Source organism: Marmota monax, unplaced genomic scaffold (assembly GCF_021218885.2).
Source record: "Marmota monax isolate L192 unplaced genomic scaffold, Marmota_monax_Labrador192_F-V1.1 WCK01_AAM20220418_F8-fsc00051, whole genome shotgun sequence".
In the NCBI taxonomy this organism is placed as follows: domain Eukaryota; kingdom Metazoa; phylum Chordata; class Mammalia; order Rodentia; family Sciuridae; genus Marmota; species Marmota monax.
The window spans coordinates 12,291,628-12,317,655 of NW_026695202.1; the positions used below are offsets into that span (position 1 = coordinate 12,291,628).

Below are 26,028 nucleotides of genomic sequence, written 5' to 3' on the forward strand. Positions count from 1 at the left end.
CACAGCTCGTCAAGTGTGTCAAGACAGGCTGCAGACAAGCTGAGGATCAAGCAACCCAGTTCCACACCCAGGTTCTCGACCGGCCCACGGGGGGGGGGGGTGCAGCAGGGGGATGAGGCGCGAAGAACACGGCACCGCCTTCCTCCCGACCCCCTCCAGGTTCGTGCAGCCACGCTGTCGTTTCTCCACGTCGTGTCCCAGGGACCGAGGCCGGGTGAGCGCCGGCCCTCACCCCAACTTCTCCCTGAACTAACTCGCCGCCTGTGACCCGTTCCTCTCCGTCCCACAGGCAAGACAAACCCACCCGAGCTCCCTCTCTTCCCATCCCCCCAGCCTTCTCCTGGGAACGGTCCGGGAAGTCAGCCACCCCGCTGCGGCCTGGGCGCTGAGACCCCGCCTCACCACGGCTCCGGCCACGGCGTGCACCAGGCTTTCGTAGGAGAGCACCGAGGACATTGGTGCGGCTTCAGGTAGACCTAGCTACACTTTCCCCTCAGACGCCGCAGTCCGCGGAGTTAGGAAAAGAGTGCCGGGGACTGGGGGCGCAGGCGTCGCAAGGGCCACCCTCTCAGAATCACTTCCGGGTCGCTGGGAGCCTTCAGTCGCCCTAAGAGCAGCCTCCCAGGGCGGGAAAAAACAGGTCTGAGAACGCCCCCGAGCGTTGATTGGCCGCCGGGCTCGCGTGGGGCGGGGCAGCGCGATACTCGTGGGCGCCGGGGCTCAAAGCACCAAGCTGGTGGATACCAGTAGTCTGTGTGCCCAGGCACTTGGGTCTGACCCGAGTTCTCTCGCATTCAGGGACCTAGCCTCAGCCTACAGCCACAACATTGGGGAACCTCAGAAATTCCTATGGTCTCTTTTCCCTACTCACCTCCACAAGACATGTTGGTGACAACAGATGAGGAGACTCAGTTGGACTCCAGTCTTCCCTTCTCTGCAACATAACTCCTTTTGGCGCTGGGGATTGAACCCAGGACCTGGTGCATGCTAGACAGGTGTTCTACCACTGAGCAACACACCAGCCTGTCTCTTCAATTTTGAAGGTCACTTTTTTGACCAAGAGGAAACAGATGTTGATTAGGCAAGATTTTCCCTTCTGAAAATCCCTGAGGAGGGGAAAACAATTTTAGCTTCAGAAGATCAAAATTACCAGATGCAGGTGGGAGCCTCATACTAAATAGCAACTATGAAAGTCATTTCACTTTGTGGTTTCCTCCTTTGAGAAATGACAATGTTAATACCAATCCAACTTGTATTACAAAAGCTAATTTATGTGGACATATCTTATAAAATACAGAAAATGTTGGTTTCCATGTTAGAAAATGATATTAACAACATGGGATGAAATAAACATTCAACCTTTAACCTTAGTCATATTTTAAAACAGTTTCAGGAAGGCAACTGCTTTACCTTCTTTATCATTGTCACCTGTCTCTATGTAAAGCTCAATACCAGCATATATATTTACTTCTCTAATGCCCTCGGTCACAGCTCATGAGTGCTTACTATAGTCCAGACCAGTGCCTTATGCCCATTACCATATTAATCCCCAGGAGAAGCCCTAAAAATATTAAGGTGGTCATGTTTTTGCCAAATTTAATCATGAGGTGTTACAGTAGCCACAAGCGAAGGGCTTGGTTGGCTTTAATCTGTTGTATAGAATTAAGTTACTGCTAGATGACCTGCCCTGGAATGACTTTCAGGAATAGTCCTATCACTCCATTGGGTCATGACATAAAGATGGACTGAAAGTCAAAATACATAATTTAGATACTGAAATGTAGAAACCAGAATCTGAAAATAAAATGTATTCTTATTGCCATACTGGGGATTGAATCGAGGGGTTCTCTACATCTGAACTGTATCCCCAGTCCTTTTTGAGACAGGCTGAGACAGGAGAATCCCAAGTTCAAAGCCAGTCTCAGCAACTCAGTGAGGTCCTAAGCAACTCAGCAAGACCCTATCTCTAAATAAAATACAAAAAAGGGCTGAGGGTGTAGCTCAGTGCCTGTACAAAATAAATAATAAAGTTCAATATCATTTGTCAAACTGAGAGTGATGGCACACACTTACAATCCCATGTAAGGGAGCTGAGGTGGAAGGACTGAGTTTTCAAAACCAGCCTAAGTAACCTAGCAAGTTTCCATCTAAAAAACAAAAAGGATGGTGGTGGGGAGCTCAAATTAGAATCATTGTCATATAATTAGAATACACAACAAACAGAAATCCCAGACTCTGGAGGCTGGGACAGAAGGATTTTTGAGTTCAAAGACAGCCTCAGCAAAAAGCAAGGCGCTAATCAACTCACTGAGACCCTGACTCTAAATAAAATGTAATATAGGGTTGGGGATGTGGCTCAGTGGTTGAGTGTCCCTGAATTCAATCTCCAAAACACAAAAACAACTGTGCTCAGGAGAATGAGGCAGAAAAGGAATCTGAGGCGGGGCAGCATATACTGAAAGTTTTTTCCCTGACCAAATGTGTCCCTGTGCTGAGCTCTCAGGGCCAGGTGCACCCGTTCATCATACACAGCACAGGTTCCAGCACACTGGGGTTCCAGTGACCCTGAGTTCAATCCTCGATACCAAAGAAGAGGAAAAAAAATGGAATTCCATAGCTCCACCAATTAAATAGAATTTTCTCTGAAGTTGTGATGTTTCTGATTTTTAAAAAATTTCCTTCCTTATTCTGAGGATTGTTAGTATCCAGAATATTTTCAAAAGATGGCTGAGTTACAAAAATAATACTATTCTTTTTTAAAAATAACCAAGTTAAATAAACATCAAATCCCTTGACACTACTTATGCTGGGTGTTAAAAACCTGAACCCTTCCTGTTTACACCTATACCACGGTAGAGATAAAGCCACTTATGTTGCTTCTACACTGGTCTGTGGTCAGGTTACTTACACTGAAAACTGCAAATACTCTAGTAACATGAATTAACTATCAGATGCCCAGCATCATCAGCATGGTTATATTGACTATTTACCACCTTCCTTTTTTGGCTAATACTTAAAACCCAAATTTTAAAGGCAATAAACCACTAAATGTCAAGAATTTTTCAACTATCTAACAGAAAAATCATAAATCTTTGCTTCCACTAGCATTGTACAGGGGGTTTCATTGAATAATTGCCTAAAATCTTCTGCCATAGTGATAGATTATCCTTATTCTTTATAGCTATTGTTCATTACCTGTTATTTACTGCTTATTTATTTTTTGTGGTTGGTACTAGGGATTACAAAACTTACTTTTCCAGCTTTTTATTGAGACAGTATTCTGCTAAGTTGCTCAGGCTGGCCTCAAATCTGAAGACTCATTTCAGCTTCCAGAGGAGTAAGAATTATAGGCCTGCACCACTGCACCTGGCTATTTAGAATACTTCCCTCCCCAAGCACAAGCTCTATTAAGTACACTATATTAGTTGTAAATACTGGCACATAATTAACTTCTTGGAATTACTATAGTTTTTAAAATTTATTTTTGAGCCAGTCATGAGTGAACTAAGCACTTAATATACCAGATCACTTACTACTGGGAAAATGTCCTATTGGATGTACAAATCAGTACATATGAAGTGTGATATTCTTTTAACAAAGTTCATTCTTTGTGTATGTCAGGTACTTGGATTGAACCTAGAGGCCCTCTACCACTGACAGGCTTTAGAAAAGTTGCTGAGGCTGGCCTTCAACTTGAGCTCCTCCTGCTTCAGCATATGGTTACTGGGAATACAGGTTATGTACCACCATGCCTGGCTTGGTTTGCAATTTCTTGAGATAATGAACAATTAAGAATTTGTTCGCTAGGGTTGTGGCTCAGTGGTAGAGCCACTAGCCTAGCACACGTGAGACACTGGGTTCAATCCTCAGCACCAAATACAAATCAATGAACAAAAAAAAGGTGTAATGTCCATTTATAAATATAATTATGTGTTATATAATTCATATATATATATATATGTGTGTATATATATGATTAACTGCACAGCTGGGGTTGTGGATCAGTGGAAAAGCACTTGCCTAGCTTGTATGAGGCACTTGGTTGAATCACAGCATATAAATAAAATAAAATAAAGGTCCATCATCAACTAAAAAATATATATTACAAAATTAACTTTGTACATTGGGTCAACGAAGTAGAGAATCTAAAAGGAACACCTCTGAAGACTGGGTATTTGAGAATCCCAACTCCACAAGCAAGCATGGGTATTATCCTGGGCAATTAAGTGCTTCAGTTTCCTTCTACAAAATAGTATGTGTAGTATCAGAGCTGAGCCAATGGATTACAATTCACATGGATTAATTTTAGATGTTAGCAAATTCTAAAATGGATACTGCTTCTGTTTTACCCTAAGCTAGTGTTTCTCAGTGTGGCAAAAGGAAAGTTGGCTCCAAATCTTTTCCATATCTTCTGTAATTTTTTGTTGTTGGCCACAACCACACAGCTATGGACTGTGTATGTACCATCTTTCTAAACAGTTAATTATGGCCCAAACAAACAAAAAACGCACAATCAATGATACGAGAAGAAACACGATGCTAATTCCTTATATTAACTCCAGCATCTCAGTGTAAGTTTCTCTGACTACCTCTCCCTATTTCCTAAGGGTGTTAGATGATCACCAAGGAAATCCTATTAGACTACAAACAGAAGCTACCTGCCAGGTACAAAGCTGCAGATCTGGTCTGGGTAGTCACCAGAAAGTATGTACACCTCTGCACAACTTTGGTAAAATTTTAAAAGTTTTTGTTAGTAGCATTTAATGACCTATACCTTATTATGCCCAGTAAATAACTTCAATGACCAACAGAGATAAAAGATGTGCTCACAAAAGGTAGTGGGGAGTCAATATCCAGTTTGAAACCATATTTTATTTTTAACATAGCTAGAAATATCCAATAACTATTTTTAAGCAGAAAACTTTCTTTTCCTTCTTACAGCATCATTAGCAGAAAAAAGAAACATTTCTTGTTTTTAGAAATGATACTGGGTCTCTAAGAAAATGAAGACTATCTGTTGTATTTGTGGAACTTAAAGTCTAAAAGCACAGGACACATTTTCAGAAGAGTAATTTACTTTTACCCATTTATATTCGTAATATTCGAGTATAGTTAGGTCATGTATAATTAAGTCAATCAAATCAGGAATCCAAGAAGAAACTGTTCTTCTTGAATTAAGCACAGCACACATGAGATTTTGAGAACATACACGAACAACAACAACAAAAAAGAACACCGGCAAGCCCAAATCCAAGTATAAATGGTGTTTTTTTCCAAGGGTATTAAAAGCATGCTCTATTAGCATACGACTTTTTCTCATTTTTGTAACAGATGCAGTTCTGTTTACTCATGTAAAGGGTTAGAACCTGTATAAATATATTAGAAATGTACTACTTTATAAATGTATCCCAAGGAATTTATCATTTCCTTTATCTTTGCAGGGACAAAACGGAAAAAGAGGTGGGGGTATGGTTGCAGTATTTAAGGAAGAGCTGAATACAATAATGAATCTTCATGGTGCCAAGAACTCCATAATGAATAACCAGGCTCTCATCTATTTTATAATTCATGTTAGATCAAGCAGTTAATTCCTTGTATGGTTACCAATAACTCAAACCATATACTCTTCAAAATACAAAGATCAATAGGTACTTCCTAAATAGAACACCAAACACTAAAAGGAATCCTTCCTTCCAATGTTTTTTGACATCACAAGATTTTGCCAGAGTGGAAGTCTAATAACATTTAAATAAGCAATCTCATGGCTAAGAAAGAACTACAGCTCTTATGGGTATTATTCCACAGCTAGGATATGTATTACATATTAAATTAACCCCAGCATTATATATGCTTTGCACAATTATGGTATGATAGCAGTGATGATACTAGTGAGAAAAGATTATCTTTAGTTCAAGAAGGAGGGAAATACAAGAAGCAGAAAGCAGACATAGTTGGTCATTTTCTGATGAGGAAAGGTAAATTTTAAACATAGAATATAAAAAGAAAACTACTCCCTTATTTCCCCACAGTGGAAATAATATGAAACATTTATTTGATATATTGAACAAAAACAGAGCTAAGTAATCCAACTCCATTGCAGCATAACAAAAAAAAAAATCACCTCTTCAACACAGTGTAAGATTTAAATGCAACCTGCATAAGGGCACATGTCATATAAAATAGTAAGACTGCTGCTGCCTTACCAAATACTTCCAGTCCCTACCCAGGTTAGAGTGAAATACTGGTGGTCCCAATAGTTTTATTGAAATTAATCATTTAAAAAATATTTTTAAATGACAAATCAAAATGCCTCAGTCTCAGTAACCATATATTCAACTGAAACTTTTATCTATGTAAATGAGATTTATTTACTTCCCACTAGTAAGTCTTTATTTCACTCACGTTACAGCTATGTATTTTCCATACTTAGTATCTGCCTTGCCCAATATCAAAGAAAAAATCCTAAATGATTAGTAAATAAAAATGTAGGAAATAACACCCCCTTGAGTTTTAAATATTTTTAAGGTTTAAAAAGTGTTTTAAGTTTGTAATTCCTAGTAGGAAAACATTATCTGAATGAACACCCTAATGGCAAACCATTGTAAAATGCTTCAACTGGATTTGCTGCAGAGGGGTAAGGATTATCTTCAAAGCACCCCAGCTCTCCTGATGAGGTCAGAGGTACACTGGTTTGTATTATTGCGACAGCCATTAAGTGATCTAGGTTGCTTTTCCTTCAGTAAGGGTTTTGTCAGGTGGGCATTACGCTTGACCTCCAAATTTGGCTGACAATTTACTGATGAGATTCATAACCTTTGGGTTGCTTTGATATTTTGACATATTTGCTGGGTTCTGGGCCACATCCTGGAAGGCCACCATAACTTCTGGATCCTGTAAAAAGAGGGTTTTGTTTATTTATTTATTGAGTATTAAAGAAGTGTCCCAATTTATCAACAACTTTAGGATCCTGAACCCCATTCTCTTTATTTAGACCTGTAATTCTGCTATGGTCAAATTAATTGTGGATCAGACACTCCGTGAAATATAAATATTATTAATGTGCACCTAAAAGTCAAGCCTAACTGTGTTGCTTGAGCTGAATAATAAAATAAAGCACACACAGCTTTAAGGAAGAAAAAAAAGATAACATGTTACTAATTGCCAACTACTACAGAGTATGTCCTATAACCAATTCTTAAAAACCTACTCATTACAAATGTCCCAACTACAAAATTAGCTATTAGATAACTAATATTAATGCAAAATGTTTAAGTGACCTTATCACTTTGCAGAATTATGTAGAAATGCCTCAATGATTAAAGTCCAAATTTCCTCTTAATAAGTCTTACCTGCATGGCTGCAAGAACCTCCGGATCACTAAGAATTTCATTGAGCCCAGGCATTCCTGCCATTCCAGGCATGCCCCCTCCCATTCCAGGCATTCCTCCAGGAAAATTACCAGGCATTCCTCCAGGAAAGCCACCTGTAAGAATAAAGCAAATAATTATACAGACATCATCTATACTCCCAACAAGTCTTTAACACAAAAAAAACTAAGGATACCATGTAAGCATAATGCAGTGTCAACAGTCGAATCTGAACAAGACACAAAATGCAATTTCTACTTTTCTTTTATAATTAAAGCTGAAGTCAGGAGTGGTGGCATACACCTGTCATCCCAGCAACTCCAGGTAATGAGGCTGGAAGATCACCATGTTTGAGGCCAGCAAGCAATTTATCTGATATTCTGTCTAAAAAAATTACAAAGACTGAGGATGTAGCTCAGTGGTAAGTCACCAGTTTAAACCAAGGGCTCCTTATCATTGGGCTACTTCACCAGCACCTTTTCATTTTTATTTTGAGACTCAGCTCTCTCAAATTGTCATCCTCTTGCCTCAGCCTCAGTCATTGGGATTACAGATGTGTGCCACCATGCCTGGTGACTCCAAGGCTTTGAAAACTTAGCTCATACCCATAAAAAAAATAAAAGGAAAAGTCTTCTCCAATTTAGAAAATAAAATGCACACAAACAGAAAATTATATCTTGTAATAGTACACATCAGTGGTCATTTTTCTTTTTTTCCTCAACTTTGGTCATTTTCTAAAAACGAAGGTACATGACAGTTATGAGCTAAAACTCAATTTTGTGTTTTTAAAATTTGTTGAGCACACTACCTTTTTATTTTCTAGTTTTGAACCAAATAACTAAGTTTTAGCCAGTGGCAAAGTAATGTAAATAAACTTTATAAAGCTTTCATAAAATAAAACTAGTTAACATCAAATAGCTTTAAAAGAAAAAAAATTTCCAAGTATCCACCTGGTCTAACTGCTTCAATTCAGGAAGTATCTGATAATCATTTTATGAGCATAATTTTCTCACTCTTTTATCTGCCTTTTGGTCCTTTGTTATCATTCAAAACATTGCCTTGTTTCTTATAAAAAATTTGCCAGAAAAAGAAGAATGTTTTGTTATTTTTATGACAATACCCGGGACTGACCGCCCTAACCCCTGTTGGTAAGTTGTAAAGCTCAACAATATAGTGTTTTACATATCCTCATGAGTTTTACTGTATAACAGAACAAAAATTCCATTATGACAATTTAAAAATATTTAAATTGCATCATAATTAACTAATAAAAGTGTAACACTCAAAATCCAATATAAGATAGTCATTTTAAAAAAATATACTACTCAAATTGTGAGGAAAAAATACACTATTTCTAACATAAAAATTCTTAAATATATTTAGCACGTAAGTCAATCTCATTCTACACACATGAGCCCTCCAAATAGAACATATTTTAATTGTTTATAGTATTAACAGTTTCAGTTTTTCTCCAAATGTACCTGGAAAAGAGCCAAACTGAGCTCCTGCTTGTCGTCTGGCTTCTTCCTCCTTTAAAAAGAAAAAATAAATAAATTATATCACAGGAGGGAGGAAAAGTACATAGTCTGCCAACATTATTAATCCATGTAAATTTCTCACAAAAAAATTACAAAATAAGCCATTAATAGTTTTTTTTAAAAAATGATAAATGTAAAAGGCAATACTAAATTAAATGGTACACTCTATCCCTCTTTGAAAACAAATTTTCCAACACAATTCTCATTGAGCATCATCATTTTATTATTCTGTGGAACTGGGCATTGAACTCAGGGCCTTGTATCTACAAGGCAAGTTGATCATTATTTTAATGATTTCAAATAGAATATTTTATTTCTCTGAAAAACAAATCAAGAAAATCAATTGCTTATAAAAATTACAAATTCTTAAATGTTTTAACTCCAAAATGAAAGCCTTTGACTAGATTACTAAGACTGCCACAACAATTATTTCCCAGTTTCAAATTCTCCATATTCTCTCTACAAAATTAGACAAACACTACAAATATGTTTATAGATCTGCCATTTTTTAAGACAAATGAAAAGATATATAAAATCTCCCTTATACCCAGGTAAAAAATAAGACATATAAATGTATGAAAATTACTTCTAAAGATTATATTCCATGAGACTAAAAAAAAAAAAAAAAAATCAAGCATTACCTTTAAATTAAATGCAAAAAAATTAGGATGTAATATTATGTAATTACACTATATAGCTTTATGTCCTTTCATTCAACAATATCAGAAGTGACAAATGATAGAACCAATTCAAAGCTACAGAAAAAAACATCCCCCGGCCCCCCAAAACTAGGAGAAATCTACAGAAAAGCTCAACAATACCGTGGATACAAGTTATTTTTCTTTTTTCTAATTTTCTATGACTTTATAACCTAAATAAACACCCCAGGCTCTGCCCCAATTATGAATTCAATGTTGAACCAGGATGAATCATAATATAAGAAACAAGGGGGTCTGCGCAGGGAGTTGGGCTCCGGACCGCCACTGCCACCTCGACTGCGGCTGCCGCCATCGCCTTGTTCCTCTGCCCTGTCCGCGGCCACGGCTTACACAGAGGATTTCTACTGCCAGTCTGTCAGGAGGTGCTAAAAACGCCCATGCGGACTGTCAGCACATAACTGACAGGATTCCAGATATTGAAGTGGAAGTTTCCCTTTGTGTTACCCTTCTGTTCATTATTACTCGGTTACTACAAGAGTGGAGTTTCTGTAGAAAATGTTTCCTGACTGCAATGAGAGAAAGTGGAATACATTTCCCCTGTGTCGTGGAAATGTGATTAGAAGAGAAAGAGCGTGTACAGAATGGGTCTTAGATCTTGAAAATATCATGAGGAAGTTTTCTGGTAGCTTTAGATGCTGTGCAAAACAGATTAAATTCTATCGTATGAGACATCATTATAAATCTTGGAAGTATCAGGATGAATATGGTGTTTCTTCCATCATTCCAAACTTTCAGATATCTCAAGATTCAGTAGGGAATAGTAATAGGGGTGAAACATCCACATCTGATAACACAGAAACTTGCCAAGAGAATACAAGTACTGGGCATCCCACCTTTAAGTGTCCCTTGTGTCAAGGGTCAAATTTTACTAGATACCGTTTACTTGATCACTGTAACAGTAACCATCTATTTCAGATAGTTCCTGTGACATGTCCTATTTGTGTGTCTCTTCCTTGGGGAGATCCTAGCCAGATTACTAGAAATTTCGTTAGTCATCTAAATCAAAGACATCAGTTTGATTATGGAGAATTTGTGAATCTTCAGCTAGATGAGGAAACCAATATTAAAATGCTGTTGGAAGAATCTTTTCAAGTAAACATCTGAAGCCTGTAGACAACTCTACATCTTTGTACCTGCAAGTGCCATCTTTATGAGGAAAACTACATGAAGTCACTGTTTCAGTAACTTGATGTGTATATTAATAAAAGTAATTCAGTCTATTATTTTAAATTTTTTAATTGAAAAATAAAGGTTGGGCCACCTAAAAACTTCATCTTCTTGACAAGTTAAAAAATGAAAGTTATGACATTACTTTAAAAGCATAAAAAGGATTATATCTCAGTAATGTAGTGAAAAGGGAATCCCTGTTGTACTTGAAATGCTAAATGGAAGAATCCAAAGGAAATTTTTTAAACACAGATTATAGCTGAAGCATTCAACTATAAGAAAATTGTATTTATATAACATTTAGTATTTTTGAAGACTAGTTAGATTTCTTTAATAATGTTAACTCTTTAAAAGTAAAAGTTCATTGCAAAGTCATTTCCTTTTTGCTATTAGAAGGAAATATCAAGAAAAAACTTATTTCTTTGGGGCAATTGGTAATTCAGTCTTGTTTGTTTGATCATTTTGTAAGCTGAAATACCAAGCTGAATAACAGTTGTTTTGCCACAGAACTTTCAATAGCCAGTGTTTCTCATTAGCTGAGATGAAACTTATATCACCAAAATTTTAAAAAAGTAAAAGTCAAATGCTAAATGATATAAGTTGGTTGCTATTACACCTTAAAAATTGAGTTTACACACAATTACCCTATTTATATGATGCTCATTTGTCATTTTCAAAAATAATGCATGTGACTATGATGGTAGTGAAAATAGATTTTACCAGCCACAGTTTCGCTACTTTATAGTCAAAACTAAGTTTTTCCTTAATATTGGGAATCATAAAGTATTTTGTAGAAGGGCCAAATCACAGAAAAAAAGGATAAAGTGAATTCGCTGACATTCCATACTAATACACAATGCATATTTATGCTTTCTTTGAAATTACTAAAAGATAAAAATCTCAGAAGTACTTTGCTGCTAATATATACATATATTGAATAAAAAGGTATATTCTGGTTTTCTTAAAACCCTTGTTGACTTTTCTACAGTGAACATTTTTTAAAACTTGATTTAATAAAAATGTTAATTTTGGAAGTGAAGTTTTGTAAAAACCTTTTTCAGTCAAACAGCAATGACTTTATTTATAGATAGTAATAACAATCACACAGAAAGCCATACATCTTAATGCCTTTGTTCAGTTATTCTAAGAGTAATGTTTACTGTATGCTTTAATATTTTTTCTGCAGTTAACATGAGTGTAATTTTAGGAACAGCAGGATGAAGAGTTCTTTTTAAAAAGACACTTTTGACCATAGTTTTTTTCCAGTTTAAAGCAAAAACTTTAGTAGTTTCTTTCAAAGTTTAACATGTACAGTATGTCAACTTAAACCATTCTGAAATTTGCAGACTTCTTTAAAGGAAAATTGTTGGTAGAGATCATCTTGATGAAACTGTATTTTGAAGTTGTGTGAATGAGTTAAATATTAATAGTCTCAAGTGTTTTACACATAAGCTTTTTCATAAGGAAAAGAAAAAAAGAAAAAGAAAAAAGAAACAAGGGCAAATCCTGTTCAAACAAACTGAACAAAAAATATCGCCAAATTTTAATCATTTGATTATGAGAAATTTCTGACTTAAAAAATTGGGGGTGGGGAGTTTTGCAAGGAGTGCTAGGGATAGAACTCAGGGTCCAGTGCATGGTAGACAAATGATCTACCCCTGAACTAGAGCTACACCCCCAGCCTAAAATTTTTTACTTTAGAAAAACATAAAAAGAACACACTTTGGTTAAATATAAGCTAACTTAAAAATTTTAAAGACTAAAATTATCCCCACACATTGGAAACAATGAAAGGAGACTCCTTTTAAAGTAATATCATCACTCTATAGAACTTCAGCCAGCATTAAATAAAGTGGCTAGGAGTAGGAATAATATCTCAAAACTATGATCTACAGTATGTTCCACTCAGGCTTAACTAAAAAAATTTACCCTCTGGGCTCTCTCATGTTCTTCTCGAGCCTTCTTAACTCTTTCTATTCTTTCTTTGATCTCTCGCTCTTCACGTTTTCGCTCATATTTTCTCCGATGTTCAGCAATTTTCTGGGCCTAGAAATCAGAAACCATAGGTAAAGTATGCTCCAAATTTTAGCTAAGGGCAACACAGTTTTTAAGTTACTTTTCTTTGTGGAGAGTTGTTTAATTCAATAGGTAGTTCATAAAAATGACATTTATCTTATAGGAAATGACCTAACACAAATTCAGGCATTAACAAGACCAAACGCAAATGCACAAGACACAACGAAGTCTGGGATGTACGGATAGAGAAAAATGCAATAATCTCAAATAATTAACTGAGTATGATAAAGGACAACAAATAAGTTTCAAAGGTCAGAACAGTTCTTGCTTGATAGTTTCTACCAGGTACACAGTGTTAAGAATTCAGTTACAGCTCAGTTCAGTAGGAAAATTATTAATGATGCTTGTCATGAGAAAGCAGACACTGGAAACTCACAAAACAGGAGTTGGTCACAGTTGTGTCATTTATAAAATGAGGAGGGGGCCAGAAACATTTAGTCTTGGGGCCAGGGATATAACTCAGCAATTAGAGTATATGCTTAATTAGGCCCTGGATTTGATCCCCAACACCACAAAAAAGAAATTAAAAAAAACTAAGTATTCAGTCTCATCAAATTGTTTTTGGGATTAAGAAAGCAAATACCCATGGGTGAACTTTTTTTTTTTTGGGGGGGAGGGTGGGGTTACTGGGGACTGAACTGAGGGACATTCGACCACTGAACAACATTCCCAGCCCTATATTGTGTTTTATTTAGAGACAGGGTCTCACTGAGTTGCTTAGCACCTTGCCATTGCTGAGGCTGGCTTTGAACTGGTGATTCTCTTTCCCAGTCTCCCAAGCCACTGAGATTATAAGCATGCACCACCACGCACAGCAGCAAATATGTGTTCTATAGCTAGAAGTTTTTGGCAGTGCTGATGACTGAACTGAGGGCCAGGCATACTAGGCAAGTACTCTAGCCCTGAGCCACACTGCCACCAGAAAACGTGTGTTCTACAATATTTTTCATCACAACTCGGCTAAGCCACGTTATTGGGATGGGGTGGGGATCAAATGAAGTTTGGTTCTAGATAAGTTAAATTCAATAAAACCTCTATTATCTTAAAATCTTTGGAAACAAATTCTTAGAAGTGTACTTTCTTATAAAGCTGATAGATCTACCATATAAAGTGCATTAAATTTAACTAACAATTTTAAATACAATAAATGTAAACAGAATGTTTTAGATTTTGGAAATTCTTCACATCAAGAAAGCCCTCATGCTTCGTCAAAAGTGGCTGTATACACCTGTGATTATATTAGGACAGACCAGATTCGATCCCAGATCCCACATGTACCGGGTTTTCTATTTCTTGCCTCATTGTAAACCTGCTTCTTTCCATTTCTGATTTTCTGGCTTTAGTTCCACTGGTCTTACAAACATGTTAATAGAACATATTCTAATACATAATGAGAAATGAAAAGCATTAAAACCTAATGAGATTTCCAGAGTTAAGCACAAACTTCAATGATTATAACTTCCAACTGTTTCTCTGCATCTATTTTTCAGATAAATTATGGCTCCCTGGCCTAAGTCCTAAAGCCATAGAAACTTACAGTAGTAACTTTCCCTTTTTCTACTTTACCATACCCGTGGTTGAACTTCTTTCAGCATTGCACTAGCATCATCATCATAATCCAGTTTACAGGCAAGAGCAAGATCATGGGCTGCTTCTTCCCAGTGGCCCAAAAGTCTGAAATAAGTTTAAACTCATTACAAAGAGCCTTTTATACATAGTCACCCTATGTAGCACAGCATCTGTCTTCCTTAAAGGAAAAGAATTTTCCTATAGAAGAGCTTTAAGTATCATTAACAATATATTTTCATATATTGTTCATATACCAGTTCAATATAGTGTTTAGAGTATGATTAACAAAGAGTTTCAAGTTCTTCTATGGTAATTGTAAAGTTGCTCTATTAAAACAATGTTTAAAATTTAAATAAAAAATTAATTTCTTAATTCAGAGTCACAAGACATTTTAAAGAGTATGTACAACAGGAACTTTCAACACATCAAAAAAGGATTGACATGATTTATACTTACTTGCATGTTACTTTCTAGGTGAAATAAAAGGACAAAACTGCTTAAAAAAGAAGAATAGGAACTAAAGGTTGGTAGGGGTAGGTAAGAATGGGGTTGTAAAGGTTAGCAACGGAAATAAGAGTTACCTGGGTATATCTTTTAACTTGTGTGTGTTTGTTTTAGGTACTGAGGATTTAACCCAGGAGTGATATACCACCGAGTGATGTCCCCAGCTCTTTTTATTGAGACACGGTCTCATTAAATTGCACAGACTGGCCTCAAACTTGTGATCCTCCTGCTTTAACTTCCTAAGTTAGTGGGATTAAGGAATACAACACTACGTCCAGCTAACTCACAGTTTTGACTCTTTGAACATGTAAATATTTTACAGACTCAAATAAAACAAAGGCAGGTACAGCCGTGCACACCTGTGATCCCAACTCTTGGGAAACTGTGGCAGGAGGACCACAAGTTTAAGGCAACTGAGCAAGACCCTGTCTCACAATAAGATTAAAAAATGACACTAATTTTATTAAAAAAGTTTGGGGATGTTGCTCAGTGGTAAAGTGCTTGCCTACATATGACTAAACCCTTGGTATAGTCTGAGGCACTACAAATCAATCAACCAGAAAAGAAACAAAGCAAACTCTAAACCTGATTACAAACAGAAATAAGCTAACTGTATACTGACAACACAAACAGAAAAAAAATGAATTAAAGTAACTAAATACCATATTATATATTCTAAGTGGGATATATTCTAAGGATGAGAACAGCAAAAAATACCTTCAAACTTTACTTACAGGGTATATTGTTTTTAAGGCGTAATTATGAAACAATTTTACTTAAATTGTAGAATTACACCAATAAATGTATTATTAGGGACCAAGAAATTCAGTTTAGAAGAAAAATGTCAAAAATACAAAATAAAAGGCAAAAGACAACAATGTTAAATTTTAAGGGACAATATCAGCAAAAACAAAATTTCATCAATTTTTTCATGAGTTCCTAGTTACGTTCTGTGAAATGACAGTTAACAACACACCAGAGCAATGAATACTACTGCCTTAAACAATTTTACCAAAATAAATTGTAAAGCCTGGAAAAAAACAAAAAGTATAAAGGACAGAAAGATCACTCTTTTCCTGGAACTAATTTTGAGAAAAAGGTCCTAACATATAACACATGTGTGGTCAATAATTGTTAACAGTAGTTTTCTTTGAATGGAAGAAGTGAAAGAATTTTTTATTTTGCGTATGTTCTTTATTATATTCTCTCAATTCTTCATATTGAGCTCATTATTACTTTGAAATTGAAGCCTTTAAACTTTTTTTTAAACAAACCACCTCAAAACATATAATATAATTAATAATACTATTTACCTGTGGGCTTTCCCTCGCCACTTGTAAGGCTGAGCTGAATCAGGATTTATTTCAATGGCTCTGTCACAGTCTCGAATGGCAGCATTTGGCTTCTGTAATTTGATGAAGACACTAAAAATATAAGAGTGGTATTAAAAAAAAAAATTCATTTCAAATAATAAAGACTGGGGCTGGGGATGTGGCTCAAGCGGTAGCGTGCTCGCCTGGCATGCATGTGGCCCAGGTTCAATCCTCAGCACCACATACAAACAAAAATGTTGTATCTGCCGAAAACTAAAAAATAAATATTAAAAAAATAATAATAATAAAGACTGCTTGGGATTACTATGGCAGCAATTCTATTCAAACACTAAATAGAAGAAATTCTATTCAATGTTTCTATTCTATTCTAGGAGAAGAAATTATGCAACAAGGGGTGCTTTTCTATTTAGAGTTCTCACCTGGCTCTCTTGGCATACAGAATGGCCAAGCGAGGATTTAGCTTGATAGCATCTGTGAACAAGTCAATGGCTTTCTGTAGTTCACCTGAAGTAAAATAAAAGTTGAGAAATGTTCAGAAGATAAAAGTTTTTTTAAAAGACTAGTTGAGGCTGTAGCTCAGTGGTAGAGGGATAGCCTCCCAAGTGTGAGGCACTGGGTTCAATCCTCAGCAGCACATAAAAATTAAAAAGATATTTATGTCTATCTTCAACTAAAAAAAAAAAAAAAAGGTAGGGGTACTTCCCATGAAGCCCTGCGTTCAAACCCCATATCCACAAAATGTAATAAAAAACTGGCTCTTGAAAGCAAACTTTACCATTCCTCTGTGGCAGCTCACTCAATACAGACAATTTGGGGATATATAAGATCTCTCCAACCAAGAACAGGATGCCATATTCTTAATTTGAAATTTATTCACTAGATCCCATATTCATAGTTAGCTTCTTTATTTATCTCTTATGTGATTTCTCTTAAATGAAATTATTCAACAAATAAAAATATACCACAGAATTAGAACAGTTCTTTGCACAAAGTCTAATACTTCTTGGGGAGGCAAGACAAACAATTTTAAAACAAATATCACAATTCACTGAGAATAATATTTATACAGTTAGTGAACATGTAAACAACTTTAATAGAACTCATAAAAATATCAGAAAACATTTAATTACATTAATTATTAATTACTACATATACCACAAGAGGAATTACAACTGAATATCTAATACACAACTCAGATCTACCGTGTTCAAAAGTTAGCTCTTACTTCCTATTCCAACTCCAAATCTATTCCAAATCTCTATTTTCCCAATCAAATAAATAAATAAAAGGCTCATCAGGCTCAGAACTTGATAAACTTTCTGGAAAGGGCTAAGTAAGAATTCTTTGCAGACCAATAAATTTGTTGTAACTATTCAAAGATGATGATGTGGTAGGAAAGCAGTCACTGTTAAGTACCAGACCTGGATTCACACCAAGGGATTCTGGTGTACAGTACAGTTTCTCACTACATTCCTGCCTCTTGAAATCAAAGTATCTTTGCCATTGTGAGGTATGAATTCACGATGCCTCATTGAGAATGCTAGTGTTTCATTATTTAGAATATACTATAAAACTGCACAAAATCTAAAGTAAGAACCGGGTCAAACTTATAAGTACATAAACAGGGAGCTTGGAAATAAAAATAAAAACATGACTTATTAGAGGCAGTGCTTCATTTTTATTGTTAAATACTGCTGAGACAAATTTAAAAAAAAAGATAGTAGGCCAAAATGATTGACAACAATTAAAAAAAAAAAAAAAGTGACACTATGGCAAACATCCTGGGTAAATCACAACTTGATGAGTCCCCCAGGTTTTTGCTCCATAAAATAGGTGATTATGAGATTTTTAATGAAATAATATACACAAAAACATATTGAACTTTCCAGGCATGCAGGGTATTAAATGTTAAACAGAAATTCTAGGTGGTAGGGTAATTTAAGATTATTGTGGAACAGAAATGGTTAGGAAAAGCACTGGTTGGGAACAACTGATGGGTACAAATTAAAGACTGCAATAGGTGAAAAAGAGCTCTGTAGTAGTAGTAAAGCACATGTAAAGGGAGACAGGTCTGACCAGAATGGAAGACTAATATTCCAAAATAGAAGAAAACAAAGATGGAGAGGTAAAATATGGAGTCTGACTCTAGCACTCTGATAGGATATGACAAATCTTTAATATGTACATAAAAAAGTCACAAGTAACAAGCAGAAGAGCAATACAATAAAAAGTAGTTCTTATATAATCTTGGGGCAGTGAACAGAAAGCAATAAAGAAAACATATTTTGGGGGCTGGGGATGTGGCTCAAGTGGTAGGGCGCTCGCCTAGCATGCGTGCGGCCCGGGTTCAATCCTCAGCACCACATACAAACAAAGATGTTGTGTCTGCCGAAAAACTAAAAAATAAATATTAAAAAATTCTCTCTCTAAAAAAAAAAGAAAGGAAAAAAAAACATATTTCAGGTGGGCAAACTAAACACGGTTGCTGTATAAGCTTGTATAAATTTGTTACAGGGATAAGATTATCCTGCTCCCAAAACAAAAACAATAATAAATAAAAAACCTGAATATATCTGCAACTTGGAACAATACTGAACTCATTCTAAAATATAAAATAAAATTGTACTCATTCTAAATCTTTGCATGAAGTCCAAATGCATACCAGCATTGTGACAGCATCTATTTAAATACAACCTTGTGACACTCTATCATACAAACAGGTTTGTGTAACATATTACTGATAGTAGCCAGGAACAGTGATACACACCTGTAGTCCCCAAAACTCAGGAGGCTGAAATAGGAGGATCTCAGGTTCAGACCAGTCTCAGCAATCTAGAGATACCCTAAGCAACTTAGACTCTGTTTCAAAATAAAAAAATAAGGGCTGGGGTTGTGGCTCAGTGGAAGAGCACTCACCTAGCATGTGCGAGGCACAGGGTTAGATCCTCAGCACAATGTAACAATAAATAAATAAAAATAAGGCTGAGAATGTAGCTCAATCATAAAACACTGAGTTTTACTGGGTTCAATCAGCAGTATATAGGGGGGGGAACCCACAAAACACATTTATGCAATTATTAAATTATAACTCATTACGCTTTACACTAAATACTATCAACCCTCTTCCATTTTGATAGGATTTTTTTCAAACATGCAGGGAAAGATGAGTTATATACCTATGAACATCTATCAAGGGTGCTATTGCATCATCTCTGACACTGAGTGATTCCAGCATCTACCAGCATGATAACAAATGTAAGTTCCCTTCAATTTTTCCACTATTTAATTGTCACTGCAGTAGAAAGGAGAAAAACAACATACTTACCATCATTCAGGGCTTCAATGGCAGCCCCTTTCTTTTCATTTGCTTGATCCATCATCTCCTCGGTTATCTGAGGAAATTGAACATTATCTTAGTAGTAAGGAAAGCAAAAAGAGGAAGCAAAAATTTTTTGGACTTTCTTGAAATTAAGGATGTTACAAACCACATTTTCGTTCATTCGAGATTAATCACAATAAGTGATTAGTAAGAAATTATAAAGAATGAGTATTATCATTTGTAAATGAGGTGTTCCTCAAAGGCTCCTGTGTTAATGAAGGACATTCGCAAGTAAAATGCCTGACTTGTGAGAGTTGTAACCTAATAAACCTGTCCTAGATTAAAAGGACTGAGTAGTGACTGAAAACAAGTGAGGCATGACTACAGGAAGTGATTCTGTGATTCTGTGATGATATGCCATGGAAGGGGGTCCCTTTCTCCCTGCCACTCCTTCCTAACCCTTCCTGGCTGTGTGCAGCTGTCCTCCACCATGCCCTTCAGACATAATGTTCTGTCTCAACCTGCTGTCTGTGGACTAAGACCTCTGAAACTGTTGAGTCCCAAATAAATTCCTTCCTCTAAGTTGTTCTTGTCAGCTATTTTGGTCACAGTGACACACAGGTGACCAAACCATGAGCTTTTAACCTTTTGTGGGGGAGAGTGGAAGTGGGAAACCTGGAGATTGAACCCAGGGGTACTTAACACCTGAACCACATCCCCAGCCTGTTTTTGTTTTGAGACAGAGTCTTGGATAGGTTGCTTAGGGCCTCGCTTTCAACTTGCAATTCTCCCTCAACCCCCCCCCCCCCGAACTGCTAGGATTACAGGTGTGTGTCACCATGTACTGCAAGCCTTTTCACTAAACAAACTTCACTTTCCATACTACGCTCTAGACAAGACCTTTGCTTTGCTCCATCCTGAACAAAGCATGATTGTTCTGCCCTAGCTTTACCACCACCTTCACAAAAATACTAAGAAAACTACACAAAAATACGAAGTCCTATCTCCTCACAGATAACTAGTTCCCTTTAAGCTTGAACCCTCATGTCTCATTTATTGCCATAAAAATATACTGAGCTCAGTATATTTTTATGGCAATAAAAATATAATAAAAGATGTTGACAGAAGAAAAGTTAAAAAAAACAAAAACAAAAAAAACTTTCAGTAAATAGACTATCTTAAACAGACATTCAGAAATAGTTCCTTTAATCACATCTACTTTACCCCCACCACTGTAGAAAACAGTGCCTGGAGGTGCTGGCTAATTCATTAAGAAAATGATTTGATAGGTTTAAGAATCAAAAGGAATGTAGCCGACTGTCTTTATTCTTTATACCTATCTAGAAAATCCAAAGGCACTGACAAGTTATTAGATATAGTGAGACAATTCAACAGTTGTCAGGTACAAGAGCAATATTTAAAAACAAACAAAAGCCAGAGTTCCTCCACATCAGCAAAAGTCATTTATAAAATGTTATAGAACAAGATAATGGGGCTGGGGATGTGGTTCAGTGGTAGAGTGCCTGACTGTTATGAGTGAGGCCCTGAATTTCATAGCCAGTACAGTCAAAAAAATAATAAAAATTGTAATAAACAAGATAATAATTACAACAGAAACTAAACCTGGGACACATAGCTTATAAGAGCACACAAGAGGAAAAAATAAAATTCTATTAAAGAACAGCTCAGCGGCAGAGCGCCGGCCTACCATGTGCAAGGCCCTGGGTTCGATCCTCAGCACCACATAAAATAAAATAAAGATGTTGTGTCCGCCGAAAACTGAAAAATAAATATTGAAAATTCTCTCTCAAAAAAAAAAAAAAAAGTTGTTGGGCTGAGGATATGGCTCAGTGACAGAGCATTTATCTAGCATGCACAAGGCCCTAGGTTTAATCCTTAATACCCCCACCTCAAAAAGAAAGAAAGAAAAGATATAATAAATATAATAAACTCCTCAGAAATAATCCTACTACAAATCCAGAGTAATTTTATCTTATTTTTGCAGTACTAGGGATTGAACACAGGGCACTTTACCACTGAGCTATACCCCAAACCCTTTTTATTATTTTGAGACATGGTCTCACGAAGTTGCATAAGACAGACTTGAACTTGCAGGTTCAAGCAGGTGCTTCAGCCTCCCTAAGTCACTGGGATTACAAGGATGTGCTACTACACCCAACTATGCCTGAGTAATTTCAGAAAAATCATTAGCAAAAAAACCCACTCTGTTTCTGGCAATATGGTAATCACAATATCCTGAAAAACTCTAAAATCAACCAAGCTTTGTTGGAAGAATGTAACAACATTAAATGAAGGCTGGACTTCAGTGATGTACCCAAGTGCTCAATCTGTTTTTCACCCTTGTAGCAGGTGTCAATCCTGACACATTACAACATTGTTTCTGAAAGTAATACAGTACACCAGACACAAAGTATGTAGATTCAGATGAAGAGAATGTATGTCATCTGACCAGACAATGCCCAAGATAAATCTGACTCCAAAGACCTACACAGGTAAGCATAACAGAAAACCAAAAATAAACCTGTCCCACACAAAGGAACATTGAAGTAGAGAAAAAAAAGGGGAAAAAGAACCTCTCCTGAGTAGTCAAAAACAAGAGCTGGACTCTTATTTGGAATTCCACCATTACCTGTATAGTTGAAAACATATAAACAAGTTTTGTAGTGCCAAGTCCAGGGCTTTGATGTAAGCAAATATACTCCCATTTGGAGGAACATAACCTTCTACACAGGCCTCAAAATTTTTCCAAAGGCGAGACCCAATGATCCAAAGAACTCATGGTCAAAATAAAACATACACATACAGCACAAGTAAACAAGCCACGTCAATGAGCAAGAGCCAGAAAAAAATGAGAGAGTAAGACCAACACAAGTTCTACAGAACTTAATGTATTTAATAAAATCAAATTCTGAAAATGGGTAAAAAGCAAGACTTAGAAAAACCAAGTACACTTTAAAAAGAATCAAAGTGAAAGTATCAAAATGGCCCCTACCCCCCCTACACACACACACACACACACACATTGGAGACTAAACTCAGGGGCACTTTATCTCTGAAAAAAATCCCTAGACCTGTTTTAAAATTTTCAGACAGGGTTTTGCTAAAATGCAAAGGCTGCCCTCAAACTTGTGATGTTCCTGTGTCAGCCTCCCAGGTAAGTGGGATTACATGTATGTGCTACCACAATCAGCTGAAAAACATAAAACACTACAATTAAAACATCAATGGAACATCAATGGACTAGAAAAATACACATAATTCAGTACAGAATAAAAAGCTAAAGCTTAATAGTGAAAAAAAACTCCATATATCTAATCAGGTTGCAGAATAAGGGAGAAGAGAGAATATGGAGAACTAAATATTTTGAAGAAATACTTGAGATGTTCCAGTGCTTAAGAACATTAACAACCTTAGAATTTAAGATGCCCAATGAATCCCAAATAGGACAAGAAGTTACTAGAAACATAGACACACTGAAGTGAAATAATCCAATCAATAAACAGATCATACAATTTTAAAGGATTTCTTTTACAAATGATGACAAAAAGTACTTGCATCTATTCTTGACAAACATGCATAAGACAGGGAAAATGTTACAGGTTACTGAAAGACATTTTTTAAAAAAAATTAAAAATTAGATACAATAGTCACAGATAGTTAATCTCAAGAGGGGAGGTATGTTCTCTCCCTAACTGGATTTAGAATTAATACATTTCTAGTGGGAGAAGCTTAATTTGGAGGAAGAGAGATTTCACAATCTGATTCTGAAATTTATACAGAAAAACAAAGGGCCAAAATACTCCTCAAGTTTTAGAGGTCCTTGTCCTACCAAGTGACAAGGTTTGTATGTTAAAGACAATGAGGCATTAGAGCATAGAAAAAATTAGGCAAATACAACAAAAGACCACCAACCCAAACACATATGAAAACAGTATTATTTTTGCATCAGAGAGAAAAGGAATTCTTCAATAATGACACTGACAGGTAAACTATAGATCAGTAAAAGCAAAAGAGAAACAACCTAGTTGAAAAACTGGGTAAGGGTCTGAACAAAATTTATAAATAACTGAAAGACATTATAACACTCAACCTTGTTAAGAAATCAGGAAAATGCAAATTAAAAACAAAAACATATTAGTTCACGTGACAAGTCTGGCAAAGATCAAATCTGACAATATTAAGTTTGAGGATAGACCAATATTTTAAAAGTTGCTATTACTATGTTCGAGTGCTTCTAAGCATTTCCCCCCATCAGCCACTGATAGACCCAACCTGATCTTTTCTCAAAATTGGGAGCCATCTCACCACAAACCATGAAAAGATAATTTCGGCTTTACTATAAATTACTGCAAATTCTGAACCTGCTTGGAATGCCTGCCCGTGCCTTGAACTCACCCATGAGTTCAGCCCTCTGACCAGATAGCACCCCTCTCTGAAACTTTAGTGACGCCTCACAAATCTTGGCCTTCCCTGGCCAGATAACGACCCTCTCTGAGACTCTAATGACCTTCATAAATTCTGATGTCGGGGCCAGCAAAAATGTAAACTAGCATTAGTGTCATGCTCCTCAGAGTTCTGTTATCCGTAACCCCCCTTTGTGTAACTTTCTGGGCTATAAAGCTGGGCTGCAGGAAAGCTGCGGCTGCTGTCTTGTTCCCGCGGTTTTGGGTGGGAGAGGCAGCCGAAATAATAAGCTTGCTTTAATTTGATTTTAATTGGAGTCAGTGGTCTTTTCTTGCGTCCTGGTCTAACACCACCAGGAAGATTTTACAGATTTTCCTAATTTCATTTTTTGTTGTAGTTGTTCTTTTTTGGTACCTGGGATTGAACTCAGGGGCACTTACCACTAAGCCGCATCCTCAGCCCTATTTTCTATTTTATTGAAAGACAGAATCTCATTGAGTCACTTAATACCTCACTTTTGCTGAGGCTATCTTTGAATTCACGATCCTTTTGCCTTAGCCTTGGGCTGCTGGAATTGTAGGTGTGCGCCACCTGCCTGGCCAGTTTTTCCTAATTTCTGCCCTACTGCATATAACCTATAACATATGTTCGTGTACCAGAACCCTTTGGAATACCACTAATCACTGTAAAATCTAAAATTTTTTCAAGGTTCAGGAATCAAATCTCTCAATCTTTGAAGGTTCCCTGTGACAAAACCATTTTGGAAAACTGTGTGGCTTTAGATATCCCACTAAGATACAATTCTTTTTTTAAGTATATAGTGAATGTTACTAACTTTATAGAGCAATCAAACCAGATGCAAACTTAAAGACCAAACAAAATAACAGGAGATTTTCACAAATCAAGTTTTTATGTAATAAAATAAAATGCTTAACACTAAATGCCTTATTTTTTTAAAATAGTTTTTGGAGGTTGTAGATGGGGATAATATATTCATTTCATTTACTTAGTTTTATATGGTACTAAGGATCCAACACAGTGCCTCACATGTGCCAGGCAAGCACTCTACCAAAGAGCCACAAACCCCAGCCCCAAGCCAAAGATTTAATATGTGCTTTTCTGGAAGTCATGTTGTAAAATAATTCCAACAGTGAGAAACTTTATATTCTTTATAACAAACAGAGAATGAAACAGTGAACTTACCTCCGCATTTTCATCTCCCATTTCTTGAGGAGCATCAGTGTCTGGTTCAATTACACCTTCATTATCAATTTCTGCCAAAGATGAGAAAAGAACATTAAGGCCTGCATTGTACAAAGCAGATCCACTACCCTCACAGAAGTATTAAAAATGGATGGACTATGACCAGCATAACTGAGTTGAGTATTTGTATATTCAGTTTGTATTCATATTTGTGTTCAGTTTTGGCCTGTGTGGGGAGCCACTCTGAATGGTTCATGCCTTCCATCCTGGAGAGAAGAGGCTTTGACAGGTCACTACATCTCAGAGTGACCTGGACATTGTCACAGTCCAGGAAGTTTGAGGGCGTGTCTTCAGACGTAGGCATGTCTCCCCATGGATTGAGCTACACGCACGGGTTCTTTTGTAATATTACCCCTTTGTCCTGTCTGGGATCCAATGTTCCATGGAAACGCCCTTAGTGTGCCCCCTTCTCTTGCTCTGCTTTTGGGTGTGGACTTTCTAGATGTCAGTCAACTTGCTACTGACTCTTTGCCTCATTTGAATGGCTTCTCCTTAATAAAAGGGTTCAGCACCCGCTTGCTTGCTCTTTCTTTGGCCCCTTGTCACAGGACCTCAAAGAAAAAGGTATCTCTGTCTCTTGTGTGGTTATTTTGTGCAGCCCAGTTCCCCTGGAGTGACCCTGAGTGTTTTAGTTGTGAGGAACTCGACTGGCCAGCATAACTAATTTGAATATTTTAATTGTAATACCTGTTAAGTATAATTTTATTGTTTTAGGAAGACTTACAACTTCAACTGCTGCATCATAAT

At 36.6% G+C, this 26,028-nt stretch overlaps 2 protein-coding genes and 1 pseudogene across 4 annotated transcripts in view; 1 reads left to right on the forward strand and 2 right to left on the reverse strand.

Moving 5' to 3' along the window:
* The window catches only part of Slc25a17 (solute carrier family 25 member 17), a 58,745-nt gene extending 58,156 nt beyond the window's left edge, over window positions 1–589 (reverse strand). The window contains exon 1 of one of the 2 annotated variants that reach the window (XM_046429582.2): window positions 403–589. In XM_046429582.2, the coding sequence (XP_046285538.1) occupies window positions 403–456 (54 nt within the window). In that variant the 5' untranslated portion in view covers window positions 457–589. The remainder of the gene's footprint in view (window positions 1–402) is intronic. The other variant, XM_058574251.1, reaches the window with a different exon arrangement.
* A 4,250-nt stretch (window positions 590–4,839) lies between these two features.
* The window catches only part of St13 (ST13 Hsp70 interacting protein), a 52,273-nt gene continuing 31,084 nt past the window's right edge, over window positions 4,840–26,028 (reverse strand). For both annotated transcript variants that reach the window (XM_058574249.1, XM_046429584.2), the window contains exons 4-12: window positions 25,222–25,292; window positions 19,600–19,666; window positions 16,694–16,778; window positions 16,254–16,364; window positions 14,439–14,541; window positions 12,721–12,837; window positions 8,849–8,897; window positions 7,350–7,483; window positions 4,840–6,891 (exon numbers count right to left, since the gene is read on the reverse strand). In XM_058574249.1, the coding sequence (XP_058430232.1) occupies window positions 6,763–6,891; window positions 7,350–7,483; window positions 8,849–8,897; window positions 12,721–12,837; window positions 14,439–14,541; window positions 16,254–16,364; window positions 16,694–16,778; window positions 19,600–19,666; window positions 25,222–25,292 (866 nt within the window). In that variant the 3' untranslated portion in view covers window positions 4,840–6,762. The remainder of the gene's footprint in view (window positions 6,892–7,349; window positions 7,484–8,848; window positions 8,898–12,720; window positions 12,838–14,438; window positions 14,542–16,253; window positions 16,365–16,693; window positions 16,779–19,599; window positions 19,667–25,221; window positions 25,293–26,028) is intronic.
* LOC124083013 (E3 ubiquitin-protein ligase RNF138-like) lies at window positions 9,554–11,157 on the forward strand (annotated as a pseudogene).